The sequence below is a fragment of the Stenella coeruleoalba genome, assembly GCF_951394435.1.
Source record: "Stenella coeruleoalba genome assembly, chromosome: 16".
Taxonomy (NCBI): Eukaryota; Metazoa; Chordata; class Mammalia; order Artiodactyla; family Delphinidae; genus Stenella; species Stenella coeruleoalba.
This window is the reverse complement of record NC_137162.1, coordinates 71,974,384-71,994,812: the sequence shown is the minus strand read 5'-3', so window position 1 is coordinate 71,994,812 and position 20,429 is coordinate 71,974,384. Positions and strand designations below refer to the sequence as shown.

The 20,429-nt window shown below is 43.0% G+C and overlaps 1 protein-coding gene across 1 annotated transcript in view; it reads right to left on the bottom strand.

Moving 5' to 3' along the window:
* CCDC6 (coiled-coil domain containing 6) overlaps positions 1–11,290 on the bottom strand; it is a 115,526-nt gene extending 104,236 nt beyond the window's left edge. Inside the window, exon 1 of the mRNA XM_079899305.1 lies at positions 10,699–11,290. Within this exon, the coding sequence (XP_079755431.1) occupies positions 10,699–11,007 (309 nt within the window). The 5' untranslated portion in view covers positions 11,008–11,290. The remainder of the gene's footprint in view (positions 1–10,698) is intronic.
* Between the last annotated feature and the right edge of the window lie 9,139 nt (positions 11,291–20,429).

Here is a 20,429-nt window from a genome sequence, read left to right as displayed (position 1 = left end):
TGCATTTTGATCAGGGAAATGATTTACACTGGTGAATTCATTTGTGAATTCACTGAGCACTTTTCCATAAATTGGTACATTCAAAGCTTGGGTACTTTACTGTATGTTTAACTCCATTAGAGTTTAATAAGAAGTAAACCTGGGCACCCCCCAAAATAAATTCCACCAACGTTACTGAGCAGCTGCTGTGCTAAGGCTATGGAAAAATGCAAATGATGCTTCAAATGGCAGGGTTTTATGCGCCGACCAAGGTACCATCAGACTGCCCAGTTCAAATCCTGGGACACAGAGAAAGCAAAACGTTGCTATGAGAATGAAGTGAGTCCCTGAAAGTAAGGTGTTCAGATATGCACCGGGCAGAGAGTGAGACCATAATCCGTAGCTATTATTATCATGGAATAAGACAGATCATCTTATAGATGACAAATGACCAAGTACCTGTCTCCCAGCAGTTTAGAAGGGAAACACCAATGTCTGCACAAGCAGCCAGAGCAGATTATGAAAAGGCAGAAACGCTCCTACCGCCCCCCCTTCCCTGCCCGCTTCTGTCATTAGCCCCTGGATGGGACCCAGGAAAAGAGCCCACGCCGGCCCTGCTCTGCTCCCCAGTTTCCTTTCTTTCCCCACATTCATGGAATGCTTCCTCCTGCCACCGCCCCTGCCCACACCTACATGAACTTCAATTTCTCCTTCAGGTTTTAGCTTCAGCGTCACCTCCTGAGAGAGAGACAGCCCTCCTTGACTGTGGTTCCCACTCCCGGCCTAAGTCAGGGGCCCTCCCCCAGCTCCCCGAGTGCAGTCTCCTCCCAGCTGCGATCCGTGACACAGCGCCTGGCATACAGCAGGTGATCAATACAGTGCTTGAAAAACAACCCACTCTTATTGTGCTAGTCAGACTATTTTTAAGTAGAGGTTATAACAGAAGTACAACGGGACTTGTTCCAACCTGGGATTGGGTGGGGGGAGAGGAGGTGGGGAGAGGCGCCCAGATGGCTGAGCTATCAGCAGAGGTGGCACCTACTGGGGTACATTAGACAGGGTCAGGGATGGAACAGACCAAGGCCCAATACTGGAGGGTAAGACAGCCCGAAAGGTGCTGACAAACCGCCCCCCTACCCACTGAAGGCACCCTCTTTATCACTGTTTCTTTTCCAAAGCAGGGAGTTTGCTACCCTGGATACACTCCCTGAGGCCTGGGTTGGCATCCTGGGAATTTGCTGTGCTAATGGAGCAGCCCTCACTACTCTAAACGAAGGGCTACAACAGTGTGGGAACAACTAAGAGGAAAACGCCCCCAACAGGATCAAAATAAAACTGTTCATAAATTAATTTATGGGTAGTCTTGTGCTTAAACTCTGAGGCCAGACTGGGAGTTCAAATTCCAGCCCCCCGGATAGCCTGGGGTCTTCAGGCAAGTTACATGACCTCTCTGGGCCTGCATTTGCAAATCTGCAGGCTACCCATCAGTGGTGCAGATTAAATGAGAGGATATATGCCAGGCCTCCAGACAGCGCCTTTGCCATAGTAAAAGCACTGGGTAAACATTAGCGGTCGTCACAGCAGCACAAAATGACTTGCAAGTAGAGCAATGCTTGGAAGGAAGAATCTCAAGCTTTTTTTTCTTTTTCAGACTTCCTTAAATTATGGTTTATTCGAAATGCCATCAAGGAAATTAAACATGAGACATTTCACTAAAAAAAAAAAAAAAGGGCACCCATCATCTACAAGGTTTCTTTCCTTTCCCAGTCCTTTCTCTTTCCCAGAGGACAAGTTTTCACTGTGGGTTAGTCCCTCCCCAGGTTCTCCACATCTGGGTGCTCACTCTAAAGGCAAATTCAGAGCGACGGTGCAGAGCCCAGAGCTGGGGTGCCACATGTTTACTGAATGACAGGAAAGAACCAGACGTGGGATGGCCAACAGGCAATAAAAATCGAAGTCGGAGCAAGATATCAACAGCACTTTAATTAAAATGCTTTGGGTCCTAATTCACAACTTCAACACCAAGACAAGAAAAAGCAGCTAGCTGCTTCTGTAGATCAGACTAAATTTTTCCTATAAAAAATACACAAATTTTAGGGCTTCCCTGGTGATGCAGTCGTTGAGAGTCCGCCTGCCGATGCAGGGGACACGGGTTCGTGCCCCGGTCCGGGAAGATCCCACATGCCGCGGAGCGTCTGGGCCCGTGAGCCATGGCCGCTGAGCCTGCGCGTCCGGAGCCTGTGCTCCGCAACGGGAGAGGCCACAACGGTGAGAGGCCCGCGTACCGCAAAAAAAAAAAAAAAAAAAAAAAAGGTTAAAAGGGTAACTTTTATGTCGTGTATATATTACCACCAAAAAAAAAGAAAAATTACCAAAAAAAAAAGTCACTGGCCCTCTTCTCTGGGTACTTAGGGTATTTCTCAATAATAAGCTACACGCACTGAAGGTTTAAAATGATGTGAAATACTTAATATATTTTTCAAAGGACATGGCACCTTACCAGGTAGTGATTTGGACCTAAAGAAGTCCAAACCTCTGCTTTATGGTACATATACTCAAAATTGTATTCTTTGATTAACAAAGACGTTAAAATCATCTAACCGATTTTTTTCCTCAAATTTTTGTGTTTCTATAATCGGGAGCTACTAAACGAAGCAGAGACACAATGTTTTGACTCTTAGCAAATGTCTGTTTAGATAAATTAAGGCCTGCCTAGTGAAGAACAACAACAAAAACAAAAAGCAAACAAAAAAACCCAAACAAAAACAAAAATCTCAATAGAATAAAAGTTATTATTTGAGTTGGTATATTGGGATAATTGAAAAAAAAAAACCCCTGCTTACATGCAAATAATTTCATGAGTTGAGAAGCTCTTCCTATAATTAAACACCAAATAATTTTTCTCTCAAGACTATTTTAGCCCTTCTAATTCAGTCTCAAAAACCTTGACTGCACAAGACTGTTCACTAAGGAAAGAAACACGTGAAGGGTTTAATACAGGTACTAGATTTCTAAGAACTCTCCTTAGCTCACCCATACTCCATGTTTTCATTCTTTTACTTTCCTCTTTCCTCCTATGGAAAACTTTTTTGAATTATGAGCTACGTCTGTCTAGCTGAATATGCCAACTCTGCTCCTTAGCAGCGAATGGCCTCATTTGATCCCAAGTGCCCTGAGACGCCCTGAAGGGTATTAACCAGCTCACTGGTGACACAAACCTGGCACCCACAGAGGCTGGTTTGATTTGGAACAGATGCGTGGAAGATTATGCCATCAATCAACACCGCTTTTTTAAAAAACTGGAGTTTGAAATTGTCCATAAACTAGTATCTCTAATTAACTTTAAGGTAAACACAGTTTCCCATTAAAGACTTAAGAAATTTGGTCCATCCAATAATTTCCATGTAAGGAAAGTGGGTGGGCCCCAGAGTGTAACAGGAATAGATGAAAAAAACCACCTACATAATTTTGATCTACAGGCAGATGTAAATTATGAAATTAAAAACATCAATGCCATTTCTTTTCAATCATCAGCACATAAAAAGAAAATTAAAAACAAACAAAAAGCCTTTCGGTGCCACCTGGACAGACAAATTGAGCAACAGTTCTCCCCATCTCTGCCTTACAAAATAAAAACAAACTCCAAGCTAATCGAACTGTGAGTGAATATGACACATTGTTTTCCTCAGATGTATTCACCGCATTAGATGAACTTCATTTTGGAAGGTGGAAGGTAAGCCAGCCCTCCCTGGAACCCTGGCACCAGTCTGCCTGAACTACCTTTCTTGTTTCCACTTGTATGTTGGTTATTTCTGCATTTCACAACTCTCTGGGCTGCAAAGTGCTGGAGAGGGAAGGACCGTTCCCTCTGCTCTGAATTCCCTACAGCACCCAGCTGGGGCCGAGCTGAATGCAAGTCAAGTGCAATCCTGCTGGAGAAGGCCTTACATTCCTTCTGGGTATTTCAGAGTATTTGGCACACAGTAGGCAGTTCCCAAGTACTTGTAGGTTGAATCCTATTTCAGGCTGTATTTATCACACGCCATTCCGTGCCATACTGAAGAGGTGAAAATTCCCCAGCATTAAACGAGTGAGTATTAAAATGAACTTTAATCACCAAACTGCACCCCATGCATCGAATCTAGGGACTAATAATAAGTAAGGAGGTGAGTTCATTCTAAATAACCATCAAACTATTAACCCTTTGTTTAATATTAATACTCTCCCTGAAAGAGAAGGCCTACACAGTGTGACATCTGCAATTTACTGGTAGGAGTAAATAGGGATAAAATCCACAGCTGTGGGCTTGAGAAGCATCAAAGATAAGAAAATCTGACAGCCTTGGAGAAGTAAAATAGGAAGAGTCTGCAAGTTAACCCCACTCCAAGATCCTGATGATTAGAAATATCTTCCAGAACATTCGTTCCCCTGTCAAGAAAATTTCAACCACCACCAAGAAAGCACACCCTGAACCTGTGAACATTTACTTCGCTAGCTTTGATGATCAATCAATCTAAAAGCAACTGCACGGTGACTGAAAACAAAATACAACACCTATCCACTGAGGGAACAAGGAAGGTGACTGTTACTCCTTGCTCAACCTGGCTGTATGAGTCTAAAAGCTCAGATTAGCATTTCTAGGTGTAAATGCTGCAAGGCATAATTTGAGAAAAAAGAAGAAAAAAAGAAAAATGAATGCAAGTACACACTGAGTGTGACACTCTATCAACCCCCCGAACTCCACTCTGCAAGCCACGTGTGGAAATCCACAGAATTCAGCAAGTCTCCCCATCCTGTTTGCTGCCAACTTCCTCGGTTTGGAGATTCAGGTGCCTGGTAATTGCCCCGATGCCTCCCCACCCTTGACGGCCATGCTTGTTTCCCAGAAGCCACTGTGGGGCATTTCAACATTAAATACGGTTATAAGAAACACCTGGAGTGACCTGCCACCATCACCAAAACTGAGATGGCAAATCTGAACACTTCCAACAAAGCCCTTGGAAAGGTGAACCCAAAGACACTTTGTCCCCTTTTAGAGGTGAAATGTATCACGAACGCCTAGGTATATGCTACAAAGTAGCCTACAACATCATCCATAGTTAGAAAGCAAAGGCTTGGGACACACACTGATTTGTAGTGTTCCACCAAAGTGTACAATATATCCACTCATCCGTCCAACGATGGTGAGGATGGCGTTTGCTGTTGTTCCGGACGCAGGCAGCAGAGCAGCTCTATGAGCACAAGGTCAGGAGACAGTCTTGGTGCCCTTGCCCAGTAAAAAACAAAACAAAACAAAAACACCTCATCACCCAATGCCTCTGCGGTCAACCCAACATCCCCTTGAGTGTCTACTGCATGCCAAGCACTGAGGAACGGAAGTGAACAAGGCAAATTCTGCCCCTGAAGAAATGAACACATCTGCCATCTCCCAAAGGGGAGACCTATGTGATGGGGGCCTGGAGAAGGGGCGGTCTCATGAATGGGCACGTAACCCAGCGTGTGGCTAGTAAACAGGCAGTGCCAGCGCACGCTGGGGTCGGGGAGGAAGTATAGTCTACTTGCATTTACTAGGTGAAGGGGTAGGAAAGGACATTTAAGGGCAGGAGGTACATCTTAGAGAAGCCAGAGAAATCTACTGAAATTCCAGGAACCAGCAGTTCAGCAGAGTGGGAGCTTTGAGAATGTGAGGGGTGTGTCTGTGAAGCAAGCAGGGGCTGGAGCACACAGTGCCTGGTAAACCACAGGAAGTTTACCTGGATCCAGAAGGCAATGGAAGCCACTGGAAATCTGTGAGCCAGCAACGGCCAGCTTGGATTTCTGCTTCAGACCAGTGTCTCTGGTCTTGAACAAGAGTCACCACAAACTAGATACTGGTGATTCTCTGAACTATTCCCCATCCTCAGCAAAATAAATAAAAGCACTAGAAAAGACTGTCACAACTGTCCTCTACGGTTTTGTGGGGATTTGTTTTTTAATCAAATACAAAGAGATTATATGAAACATATAGAAGAAATCTAAGAATAGCCTCCTTAAGAAGACTGGATTTGTGTATGATTAGACCTAACTGTGAGGTCATACTTTTCTCAGAGTTGTGTCTAAAGTTGGGTGTTACCATAAGAACCTAAGAAAAAAAGTTTTAAAGCAGGAAAAAAAAAATGACACACACTACACCTTTTTATAAGGGCAATGTTGATCTGATAGCTTCACAGAGTCTGCCAAAACTAAGTCTTAAAAAATGGAAAATAATGTATTAGGCTTCCAGAACAAATAATCCAAAATCCACAATATTAACTATACGGTGGCTTTTACTGGTTAATGAAATCATTACACTGTTGATGTTTAAAATAGCCAGGTTTTCTAATCATGCCGTACTAACATGTTTTTCTACTATAACTTCAAAATGCCTTTGTATTCCTCTATTTCCCTAAACTTCTATAATGAAAGACTAATTTTATAGATAGAAAAAGACAACTAAACTCTAGTGATTTAACATAGGTATTTATTTTCTAACCAAACACATGGCGAAGGCCTGAAGTGGTATAGAAAACACACCTTAGAGAACTAGCCACGCCAAGTATGAGACCCTGCTTATACCCTGAGAAACTAGTCCAGAACTTACAAGCCATTCAATTACTGCCCACAATTGCATTTCCTCATCTTCTCAGAGACCGCGACCCCTGGACACATCTCACTACACTGAGTCAGACAGTCTCCGATTACACTTTAACTCACAGGACAAGCCAGATAGACTTAGTCTAACATCTAAAAACTACTCAACAGCGTGACTGAGCATTTGTTGTTTATTTTCTCCACTCCAAAGGAGAAATTATGATCGATAATAAGCAGTCTGGTTCCGCTGCTGATTTACTGGGAGAAATCAGATAATCACTCAAAACATTCCATTCCACCTCTAAGCCAAAGAAAACACACCGGGGGCAAGTGGTAACACCAGACACTTGTGGACCTGGATGAAGGGCCTCGTACAGTTGGTTCTTCCCCAAAGATGACGTTTACCTCTATCATACAAATGCGGAGAACACAGACCCATGAAGCCAGTCCTTTACTAAATGGGTAGCTGGACCAGAGTAAACGCCTATATACCAAAAGAGACAGAAAAGACCACTGGTTAAGAACTTCCATGGGCCTTTGGACTTGGCTTAAAAAAAGAGGGCACAATAATGAGATATTACTACACACCTATTAGAATGGGCAAAATCCAAAACAGACAACATCAAATGCTAGCAAGGACGTGGAGCAACAGGAACTCTCATTCATTGCTGGTGGGAATGCAAAATGCTACAGCCACTTCAAAAAGACTGTCTGGCAGTTTCTCAACAAAATAAACACACTCTCACCATACCATCCAGTAATTGTGCTCCTTAGTATTTACCCAAATGAGCTGAAACCTCTGTCCACCCAAAAACTTGTACACAGATGTTTACTGCAGCTTTATTAATAACTGCCAAAACTTGGAAGCAACCAAGTCCTTCAGTAGGTAAATGGATGAGTAAGCTGTGGTACAGCCAAACAATGGAATATTATTCAACACTAAAAAGAAATGAGCTATCAAGCCATGAAAAAACATGGAGGAAACTTAAATGCATATTACTAAGTGAAAGAAGTCAATGTGAAAAGGCTACAGGCTGTGTGATTCCAACTATATGACTTTCTGGAAAAGACAAAACCATGGAGACAGTAAAAAGATCAGTGGTGGCCAGGGGTTAGGGACAGATGAAAAATCAGAGCACAGGGGATTTTGGGGGCACCGGATCTGCTCTATATACTATTATGGTGCTACATGTCATTTTACACTTGCCCAGACCCACAGAATGTACAACACCAAGAGTGAACCCTAATGTAAACTATAGACTTGGGGTGATTAAGATGTTTCAATGTTGGGTCATTGATTGTAACGAATGTACCACTCAGATGGGGGATGTTGATAATGGAGGATGGGAGGAAGGGCAGGGAATATTGGGGAAATCTCTGCACCTTCTGCTTAAATTTTCTGCAAACCTAAAACTACTCTAAAAAACAGTTTTAATAAAAGCACACTGCTCTCTTCCCAGGGTGTAGCTGATTAGCAAGGTAACTTCCTGAATACGTTCAAGGAAAATGAAAGACATCCATAATCGCCTTTTGTGTTCAAAACATGAAAGTTAATATCACAATTAGAGGAACTAGTGAGAGCCATGAAGGCAAGTACTAATAGGATTCTGGTACCATCTTCCCTTCAAATAAACTCGAAAGTGAAAAATCTAGCAAAGCCTTCACTTAATTGAATATCTAGACCTTGTCAAACACTTCCTGGGCAGCTACCAGCAAGGGCTATATGTCAGTTAGAGTTGTCAGGGGCTGTGCAGCTTAACCTTGACATAGACTATGACAGTGTTGTTCAATGGAATCCTTACATCCACAGACCCAGTTCATGTGGTCGCACACATTTCTCCTCGCAAATTACACACCCTAGAGGTCAAACCCCCCAAACACCATCTGCGTCCTAGGTCAGTTAACTCTAACTCTCAAAAGCTGAAAGGAATCTCTCCTCTGCATTTGCCTTAGTAACACCTGCCAAGTACTAGGGAACTCAGGAAACCACAGGCACTTTATTTGTTTCCCTGATTATATTAATCAGAGATTAAAGAAGCATGGAGAAATTTCTGGTACGTATAGGCTGTCATCTAAAACAATTTTAAAATTTGACTCAGTGAGGCCACAGAACATTTCACAAGGCGTATTTGGTGAAATGTCAGTTTTAGTTGCGGGAAGTACCAAGGAAGCCACCACCTCGCACGCTCTTCTCGCCAAGTATTCAGAGGATTCTGATCTTATACACCAGGAACGAATGTGTTTGTCCATGCAAAGCCAACGTGTGGTGTACAATTTACAGACCTACTTTTTAATATGGCCAGGTGTCAAACAGATAACCCTTTCCTAGTCTCTCCACCCCCCCCATCCTCCCTCCCAAACAAAAACAGCCTGAATTGCTCACAGTACGCAAGAAGCCAGAGATTCTGTTTCGTGTAAGTGTTGCTGCTTTTGGTGGTTCACATTCTCCAAGAGACCAACGAACCCTCTCATTTACTAACTCCAACCTTAACTAAATTGCTTCCACCAGCTTCTCCCTCTTCTCAAACCCCCACTCACCGTAGACATCTCTCTCAGCCAAAAAAGCTACTCAAGAGGCTTGGAAGCGGCTGCCTCTGCAAATTCCTCCCCCTTCCTACCAAAAGGGCACTTCAAGAACTTTACAGTCTGCAGACACATGCATATGGCTCCAATGCCATCCACCAGGGCTGGATTTGAGCATGCGGAGTGTCTTTCAACAATCAATTTCTAGTTAGGCTGCCCATCACACTGAAACTGGGGTGAAAACCTGCTTTCTAAGCAAATTCAGAATGCCATCCAGTTCCCAAGTGTGAGCTAGCACTGGGGGGGGAGCATACACACACTCCCTCCTCCACTGAAGACTTTTTCCTGGCACAGGGGCATCCTAAACTCGCCCCATTTCCTTTCCAGGGTCGTGATCTTTGATCTGCCCCCAAGTTCATGCCTTTTTCTCCACTTGAAGGTTCAGCCTAATCAGCTATTCTGCAGCAGCAATAGCAATTTATCCCCTTGGTTTCTTGACACTTTCCTCTCTCCTCCTGGCTGTGAATCTGTTTTGATCTCAACAGGGCTGTCTGTAGGGGGATCCTGGAAGTTAATGATGTGGCTAGCTGGCAGGGATGGTAGGTGAGAGCACACAATGTACTTTTTCCAGTTATGTTTCGCCTCACCATAGCTAATAGTGGCCTTTCTAAAGGCCTGCTACACTAAAAGGGAGACCTACACCCCTAAACTTCCCCTCTTCGGGGGCGCCTCTGGAGGCCAGGTGGAAACAGAACAGACAGCCCGGACTCCGAGGCAAAATATCCCTAGACACTCCACCACCAATGAAGCAAACACACGTACATCTTGCTCAGCAAGGGAGTCAGTCGATGCCCTTCACCCAGGTTTCGGCCGGTTCAGGCTTCGTAGCCTTCACTCTGTCCAGGCCGGTATAAGATGCTGCATTCTCCCGGCTGTACACCGCCGCCGCCACCCCCCACCCAAGGAAAGGGCTTCCAACGGAGGTGGGAGCATTAGCTCCGGTACCCGCCCTTCCCTCTCGATCCTGGCCAGAAAAACTCCACTTCCCGGATTCCCGGCCACTCTCTCCCGCCCCCTCCCCGGGCGATCCAGCCATAGCGCCGTCCTGATGCCAGCGAAGTACCCAGCCCAGCTGCGCACCCCCCGAACCCCAACGCAGGCCCCCGGAACAGGCCCCGGCTTCCTCCCTCTCCCTCTGCCTAGGGCTCCCGGGCTCTGAACGCACCCCTCAAGCAAACTAGGACTGAAAAAAGTCCCACCCCGCCTCCCCAGCCACGCCGCCGGCCTCCAGCTCCGCCCGGGAGGGGCCTCCTCCCCAGAGGCGACAAGGAAACGCGGGTGGTGGTTCCAGCAGCCTCCTCCCGCACCCCGCGAGGGGCCTGGACCCGGGGAGGGCAGACCCGCGCGGCCCCGAAGGGACACCTCCCTCTCCCCCACCCTCCGGGGCCAGCGGGTCTTGGCAGGGAGCGTGCTCTCTGCGGGTCCTCGGGAGCCTCGGGGAGCCCGGGGGCCGCCCGGGTCTGGGCGCAGCGTCTCCCGGGGGCGGGCGGAGGTCGGCGCTGCGGCGCGCCCGTGGGGGACACTCACGATGGTCACGCTGGCTTTGCGCAGGTCGCGGTTCTCCTCCTGCAGCGCCTTGCACTTGAGTTTGTAGGTCTCCAGCTCGATCTTGAGCACCTTGTTCTCCTGCTGCAGCGAGGCCAGGCGGTTGGTGAGCTCCTCCAGGCGGAACGGCGAGATGACAATGCCCCCCGACTTCCCACCGCCGCCGCCTCCCCCGCCGCCACCGCCGCCGCCGGCGCCCGAAGTCGACGAGCAAGACGACTGCATGGCGGCCGAGCTGCCGCTGCTGCCCCCCGCCCCGTCCGTGTCGCTCTCGCTGGCGCTGTCCGCCATGGCCGCGGCGGGCTGGGGAGACGACGAGGAGGAGGAGCAGGGAGGCGGCGGCGGCGAAGGCTGGGCTGCGAATGAGTGGGCGCCGGTCGAGCACAGGGGAGCGCCGAGCTGGGAGCCTGGCAGCAGGGCGCAGACTCGGAGTGGCTGCGAGAGAAAGAGAGGGAGCTTCCCGCTGCCAAGGGACCTCCTCTGCCAGCGAACAGAGACCCCGCCCGGGCTCGGGCAGTATTGCACTGGGGCGCGCTCCAGCCGGGCCTGGCGCGCTCGCTAGGCCGCCCTGCAAAGCCGGCCGAAAGCTCCGAGACCCGCCCCCCTCCGCCGCCGCCGCCGCTGCCGCCGCCGCCGCCGCAGCCGCCCTCCTCCTGGCGTGCGCCGGACGGCTGGGGAAGCGCGGGCCCGGCCGGGGCGGGAAGGCCAGGCCAACCTACGCGCCAGCCGCTCGCCGGCCACAAGTGTTACGAGGGTGGGCCTCCCAGCCCCCTGACCTAAGCCCGAGGCCGCCCATCCTCTTCCGGGCTCAAGCCAGCTCCTGGGAGAAGGAAACCTAACGACCCACTAGCCTCGCAGGTGCTGGGGACACGTGGAAAGGTCAGCCCGGCTCTGGTATCCAGCCCCGGCCGAGCCCGTGGCCCCATCTTCCGCCGACAGTGTGTGCTCCTGTCTCCCTCTGTCTGTTTCAGACATACACGCAGCCCTTTTAGTTTGATCTCCGTGAGCTTGCCTGGGAAGCTTCGGATAGCGCTCACAGAACAGAAAGTTACCCTGCAAGGAGCCGAGTAGGGCGAGGCGACAGCAGCCACAGGTTAACCTCGTTAAGAAAAAATTTGCAGAAAAGACACGCCGCCCTCTCTACTCCTCCTCCTCCTAATCTGGTAAACCACACTGCGCGCAATTGTTTAAACAAGGTGCAACTTTTTTTCTCTCTCTGCATCTTGCAGACAATGCCAGGACCTGTAGCGCAATAGGATTAAGACAGTAACATTTATCTAATCCCAAAAGAAAAAAAGAGAAGCACTTTCTGTGGATTAAAACGTCTCTTTTAAGTGCCAATTTTCCAAAGTAACTGCAGACAGAGCATTCGGCTATACTAATAGTGGTGATTAAGTGGGAATACAACATAACCATCATTCTTCTTTACGATCATTTAGCCCACTTGTAGGAAAGTTTAGTAGGTCAAAAATAAAACAGAGTAATTATGCTACTGTGGTCTAATTCAGGGTTCTAGTTTTGAAAAGCATAAGAAATTCAAAATCAAAACTTGTATTTCCCCTCTCCCCTCCCAAACAAAGGCTTACAGGAAATTGGCCCAGCAGGTGAGATGATTCTAAACACTTTACACGGTTGACACAAAACAGCTTTCACTTATGTATAAAAATCAGAAAATGAAACTGACCAGACTAGTTTTATTATCCAAGCGTAGCCAACGGAAGAACAAACACATGGAAACAAAAAATAGGAAAAAATAAAGTGTAAAATTTTTTTTATTGTTTTGCACTCTGGGGAAAGTTTATAAAGTGTTAGGAAGAATAAAGAAGTGGCTTTAATGATTTTTATTCCAACTCCTCCATTATCTTTAAACCTAAACTTGACTTAATGATTACACTGTTATTCAATGGCTAATGAAAACTGGTACCCGGGAGTAAACTGAAACCTCCAAGTGTTCCAAATGACATCGTCTTTTACCAAGATGGCTGCTTCTAGCAGACAGCTCCAAAATGCCAACTGCAATTAAGCCCCAAATTTCTCCTAATTATTTTTTAGTTTAGTACTAGAGGACTTCTGGACTTAGCCACTGTTGCTGTAGCAGGAACAAAAAGAAAACTAGAGAGCTGGCTTTACTCTTCAGAAGCATACAACCAATGTAAATAATTCTGTTAGAAGTGATCCAGTTTAATTTTCACTGAAACTGACTCCTCTCGCTGACTTTTCCTTTTGGGGATCTGCTACATGAGACAAGCAGCTCGTTAAATTGGAAACGGCTTCTGGAAAACTCACTTGCTGGGTGAAATGGAGGAGCAATGCTAGCAGGGAGCAGCGCCACAAGGCGAAACTCAGACTTAACAGCATTCTTTCCACTTTATCCAGCACCGTGATAGAATCTTAAGAGCCAGTCTGGCTTCCATACTTCACAAGTTTCCATTGTTCCCTATCCCACAGTATCTTAAAGCTTCCACTTTTCAAGCTTACTTAGAAACATTCCTTCCAGGCAAAGCAGGGGGTAAGCTGGCTCTCAGCTTTATCACCAACTGCCTCAGAAAGAGGACCTACTGCTACAAGTTAGCAGAGGGGTGGGGTTTAAAGTGCCTGACTTTCTTAAAGGGCCCACGGTTACGGTAACTTAAAATGGATTGGTCTTGAACAGGATCTGGAGGAAAACAGCATTCTGACCTGGTACCCACAGGCAGTAACTGTGTTTAGAAGACTTTAGGGAGAAAGCCATCTTCTAAAGCTTCCCTGCTGATACAGATGGGAATAAACTGGAGAATATTTTTTCACTGTGGTTTTTTATTGTTATTGCAAAGCAGAAGCGTGTCTAATTTTCTACTTGTAAAAGTGGTTCCCCTTATAAACAGACCATTTATCACAACACTGGTTCAGTAATAGCATTACAATGAAAACACTAGTTAGAAAACCAATAATATCATAAAACTTCTTCCCAGCTTTCCAGGGGAAATGAATCAGAAGACTAAATGGTAGTCTGTGTTGCCTGGAGGAAGAAGAGACAAATGTAGATCGTCACTTCCATTGGAGAAATAACAAAATTTTCTTTTGTCCTAAATTCGAGCTGCAAAAATATGACAACAAAGATAAAGAATACCTATAGTCTAATTACAAAGCACAACATCGAAATCTGTCCCAGTCCATTTGTGCGGCTGATTTACTCCACGGCCTTGGAACTTTCAATAATAAAGCTAAAATAAGGGCATAAATCATAGGCGATTTTTGTTGTTTAATTTTTAGTGGCTCTAAATAAATTGCTGTACGTATCTAATTACATTAGTGTGAGATACAAGTGATTTCATTCAAACTCTGAAAGGATTTAGTGGTTGCAGAACCCACCATTGCAGTTTTAAAAAGAATTGGAGTAAGCCAAGTATGAGATGGTTATCACAGATTATCAGAATTTGGATAGAATCGTAGAATGTGCCACTGGGGTGCTATCATTTTTTGAAAGGTAATTGATAGTGTTTATTTAAATATATCTTGATTTAGAGGCTAAGTCTAGTCCCTAAGTCTGGTACAGAGTTTCTCACCCTCAGCACTATTAACACTTGGAGCCAGAAAATTCTTTTTTTTTAAATTGAAGTATAGTTGATTTGCAATGTCATGTTACTTTCAGGTGTACAGCACAGTGATTCAGTTATATATATATATATATATATATATATATATATATATATATATTCTTTTTCAGATTCTTTTCCCATATGGGTTATTACAAAATACTGAATATAGTTCCCTGTGCTATGGCTCTACAGTAGGTCCTTGTTTGTTATCTATTTTACATATACCAATGTGTATATGTTAATCCCATCCTCCTAATTTCTCCCTCCCCACCTTCCCCTTGAGTTACCATAAATTTGTTTCCTATGTCTGTGGGTCTATTTCTGTTTTGTAAATAAGTTCATTTGTATCTTTTTTTTTTTTCAGATTCTACATATAAGTGATATCATATGATATTTGTCTTTTTCCATCTGGCTTACTTCACTTAGTATGATAATCTCTAGGTCCATTGGAAAATTCTTCACTGGGGGCATGGGTAGAGGGGCTGTCCCGTGCATTGTAAGACGTTTACCAGCATTCCCAGCCTCTACCCACTAGACACCAATAGCGTGCTGACCAAGTGTCTCCAGAAGTTGCAAAATTGCCCAAGGTTGAGAACCACTGATCTAGTAGAACAATTACTTTTGCAGGGCAAAAGCAGGCCCACTTTGGAGTGGCTCTTCAGGCAACATGTTGATAACATACCAGTGAGCCATTAAGAGAGGCTCCCTCTCATTTCAGATTCCCAGTGTCTGGGTATTCCCTGGTGGTCCAGTGGTTAGGACTCCGTGCTTTCACTGCCGAGGGCCCAGGTTCAGTCCCTGGTTGGGGAACTAAGATCCCACAAGCCGCATGGCGCTACAGAAAAAAAAAACCAAAAACGAACCAATTCCCAGTGTCAACTAGCCAGGAGATCCTGGACCCAAACAGTCACATCCACACTTACACTTCTTACTATTGTTTGTCTTCAATCACCCATTTCTTTAACATGCCTTTTCAATATTTACACTGATTAACATTTAACTACCCTTGCATATGCAGTATCCAACCCAGGCAAGAGATAAAGCCTACAAGATAAATTACATATCTCATCTCTACCCTCCCACATGTGTTTACTCACTATTTGTTTACAGGAATCAAAACCATTTCTACCAACAGCAGTCTGAAGAACTGTCATCAGTAAATCAAGTGAGAATCAAGATTTTCAACAAAAAATGAAATATATGACTTACATGTCTGAAAATCTGGCAGTCTGAAAAACCTAAAACATATCTTGACACAGATCATACAGAACTGCTGAGCAGGAAATGCTTTTTAAATCCTACTAAATACACAGCAGAGCTTGAAAGAAAGAAAGGGAAATCCCAGGCTCCAAAAGCAAAGAGGAAAGCTGGAAACAAACCAAATGTCCACCTACAATATAAATCCTGTTATATTCATGCAGTGAAATAATATACAACAATGAGAATAAACAAACTACAACTCCAAGAAACAATACGAGTGAACCTCAGAAATACAATGATAAGCAAAGGAAGCCAGATTCAAAAGGATGTATGCTGTGATTGCATTTATACAAAGTTCAAAGGTAGGCAAAATTAATCTATGATGCTAGAAGTCAGAATAATGATTCTTCTTGGGAGGAAATAGTGTTTGGAAAGGATATTAGGAGATTTCTAGTAATGTTCTTTTTCTTTATCTGGGTACATGTTACATAGGTATGTTCACTTGTGAAAAGATATTGAGTTATATATTTATAATCTGTGTGCTTTTCTATATGTATGTTATACTTCAATAAAATGTATGAATCAAAAAGGGAAGGGGCAGCGTACTAGAAACCAGAGCAGTAACCTGGTAGCTGAAACAGGAGCAGTAGACTTGTGAGTCTTCCTAACCATGACATTTGAGTTTAATGCCCACCAGGGACAGGACTTTGAGGCCTTGGGGCCATATAAGGCAGGAAGATGTATCTAAGATACGTACAAAATACCAGACTGTCAAAGAGCTACACCACACTGAAAGGCTGGATTGGAGGGGAATGTCTTCCTACCAGTAAACAGGAAGATAACAAGAAAGATTGTTTTCCTTAAACTGGGTTCAGAGTTTAAAAGAAAATCTCTTTGGAAAAGTTACAATCTAGACCCAACCCTCATGGTGTTAAGGGCTTCACATATATACCTCATACTAGCTACCTGGTCCAGACATCCCCAAAATGATATAATATCTTAAAAGTTGGGCTGGCATGGGAACTCTTTGGGTGATGCAGTGTTCTATATCTTGACTGTGGTGATGGTTCCACAAATGTATACATTTGTCAGATCTCATCAAACATACTTTAAAAGGGTGTTTGTACTCTGTGTAAAATCCAACTAAAAAAATAAACTGACAAAAAATAGTTGGCATAGGGATGGTAATATCCCTAGTGCACCTGGCAGAAACAAATACAAATTTACTCTGGAAGCAGTCTCAAAATGAAGATGGGATTACAACAGAAAATTATAAAACACACAGAGAAAGAATCCATCTTGAACAAAAATTAGCAAACAATAAACAACAGGATGGTATCACTATCCCTAGAACTTTAATTAAGACCAGTGTTGGACAGAGTTGGATTGGATAAAATTAAGTATGTTTAAAATAACTAGAGCCACAAAGGAAGGAATAGAAAACATAAGACAGAAAAAAACACAATCAGAATTGAAGACAGAACAATCAGAATCACAAAATTATTAAATAGAACATTTAGAACTTAAAAACATAGTATGGTAAAACCCATTAACCAAAGACTAGGAACACACCTGCAGTCAAAAAAAACTAGCTTCATCTAGCTTGCTATAGCAAAGGAGAATGTACACCAGAGCAGTTGTTGGAGGGCTTTATTATAGAATTTGTACTTGAACTTGGTGAACTAAGCAGGGTTTAAGAAAGCAGGTGTTGGTTCTAGATCTGATGTTGTTGAGGAGCGGAGGAAATCTGGTGATTGAATATCTTGATAATTTTTATGTAAAAAGCAGGAGTATTAAAGCATGGCTGGAGTTATAACTGTCAAAGAAGCAGTAGTCACTCACATTAGTCAAGGGTACTATGTTTAATTATTCTTATGGCTGCAGAGTGTACTTCTTTCTGTCTTGTTCCAAACACCTAGATGGAGAGGTGTTATCTGGTCATTGTTTTTACTCTGTTAGCATTGTCATTTTTCAATTATAAACACCTGAACTTCCACCTGATCAGTTTTTTATTTTATTAAGTGATTAACTTTTAAAACCCTCAAGGAGTTCAATTATTTAGCAGATTGATATAGCTGAAGAGAGAATTAGCAAAGTAGAAAATAAATCTGAGGATATTAGAATGCAGCATAGAGACATACAGTGTTATAAGAGCAGATAGGAGACTTAGAGGATAGAATGACAAGGTCTAGCATACATACTATAGATATTTAGGATGGAGATGCAATATTCAAAGTGATAATAGCTGAGAACTTTCCATAATTGTTAGAAAATATGAATGGTCATATTCAGGAGGTAAAATGATAATGGCATAGGATAAATAAAAATAAAGCTATATCAAGAGAAATTCACACATATACTAGTAAAAATTCTGGAGACCAAGTGCAAAAAAAATAAAAACGATCTTATGTAAAACCAGAGAGAAAAAAGAAAACAGGGATTACCTATAAAGGACAACTACCTAAAATTAGAGTGTCAACATATTTCTGGGTTCTTTTCTTTTCTGTTTTTTGGGCCATGCTGCACAGCTTGCAGGATCTTAGTTCCCTGACCAGGGATCAGACCCAGGCCCCCTCAGTGAAAGCGCCAAATCCTAACCACTGGACCACCAGGGAATTCCCGTCAACAGATTTCTTAATAGCAACAATAAAATCCAGAAGACAGTACAATAATAACATCAAAACACTAAGAGAAAATAACTGTGCTATGATTCTGTGCACAGCTATACAGCTATTGAACAATAAGACTCAATTAAAGACACTTTAAGACAAATGCAATACCACTAACAAAGTCCAGCTGAAAGAATTTCTAGGTGTTCTACTGGAAGGAACAAGATACAAGAAAGAACCATGAGCAAAGAAACCTGGAAGGAAGTGGATAAATTTAAATAAATACTATCTACACAAATATATAATAATAATAATGATGAATAATGGGAGTTAAAAAACCAACAATAATAATAATTACTATTTTAGGGAGAACTAAACTAAACTACAACAAATTAGTAGAGAGGAATTAGAGTTAAGGCGTTCTAAAAACTTTATGTTTAATAGGAGAGTAGAGATAATGACTCATGTTTTTGTTAAGTTGAATGATGCATGTTAAAAATTTAAAGTAAACCATTAAAGGAATAGAAATGGAATTTTTAACTTCCAAATCAATCAAGGGGAATAAAAGAGAACAGCAAATGCTGATCAATCCACTAGGAGGTTTAAAAAAATAAAAGGAGGGCTTCCCTGGCGGCACAGTGGTTGACAGTCTGCCTGCTGATGCAGGGGACACGGGTTTGTGCCCCGGTCCGGGAGGATCCCACATGCCACGGAGCGGCTGGGCCCGTGAACCATGGCCGCTGAGCCTGCGCGTCCAGAGCCTGTGCTCTGCAACGGGAGAGGCCACAGCAGTGAGAGGCCCGCGTACTGCAAAATAAATAAATAAATATAAATATAAGGAGCAAAGAGAACAGAGAAAATCAGAATGAATAGAAATCACACACATGAACACAAAAATTAGAGAAATTTATGCAAACATATGAGAAAGCATGATAACTGTAATTGACCCTACCTATAAAAACGTAGCAATAATCAGATTGGGAAAAAAGAAAGAAAAATTCAGCCTTTTTAAAATAAGACATTAAAACTAAGGACTTAAAAATATTAAAAGAATGAAAAAAGGTATATTATACAAAAACTTACCAAAACTGAAGAAACCATATTAAAATAAGCCCCTCAAAGAAATCAAAAGCGCTATAAGCAGTATAAACTATAACAGAAAGGAGACACCTAATAACTAAAGAAACAAATAGAAAGGAAAATTTTACAACGTGTTAATGCACCTAGTAATATAGCCTCATATACGTGTATTAAAAGTTAACAGATTATAAATATAAATTGACAAATCCACCATCATTGTATGTGATCATAGCACATATCTCTGTTGTAAGATTAAGCAAATGAAAAATTAAAAAGAATGTGGAAGATTTGAACACAATTAACAACATTGATCAAATGTGTGTGTGTGTGTGTGTGTGTGTGTGTGTGTGTGTGTGTGTGTATACCTGCACCTGACATTAATAGAACAAACATTCTATTCAGGCACACAATTTACCAAAACTGACAATAAACTAGGTCTCAAAGCAAGTCTCAACACATAATATCTCATATTTATTAGGCGCTTACTCTGTGCGAGGCACTGGCTCAATGCTTCAGTGCTTCACACGTATTAACTTGTTTAACCCTCACAATAACCCTACTGGAGTAGGTATTATTATTATCCCCATGTTAAAGATGAGGAAACTCAGGATAAAAAGAAATAAAGAAAATTGCCTGAACTCATCAACTGATAAATTGGACTGCTGTTCAAACTAATGTAGTCTGCAGATATGCACTTTTTTTTTGTTCAGAGAGAAAATTTTAAAAGATACGTGCAAGTACATGTTCTAATCACCCTGAATTGATAAGTTTTGGCATTTGGTCATATTTCTTCTAGTATTTTCCTTTTTTCAAAAAGACATAGAACTCTTATAGTTAAGTCCCCTTTAACAACCATTAACAGTTCGATTTCCAACCTCTTCTCCATGATATATATGAATCCTCCCAGTTTTATGTGTACTTTATATATTTATAACAGCCAATGTGCCACCATTAAAAATGTTTAATATTGGTATTGGTGACCATGTATGTGCAAATGTGCACATATACATGGACATCAATTTTAACAGTTACATGGAGAAGGTAAAACAGGGCATCCTGAGTAGAAAAAAAAATAGCTTATCCTGTAGGAAATACATCAGAACTGTTGTCTTTTTCTTTCTAAGGAGGAGGTGTTTATCCTAAAGTAAAACAGAGACATCATAATGCTTCACTCCAAATAATTTTCCTACATAACCACAAAACAATGATTATCCCTAATAAAATTAACTGTGATTCCCTTAATATC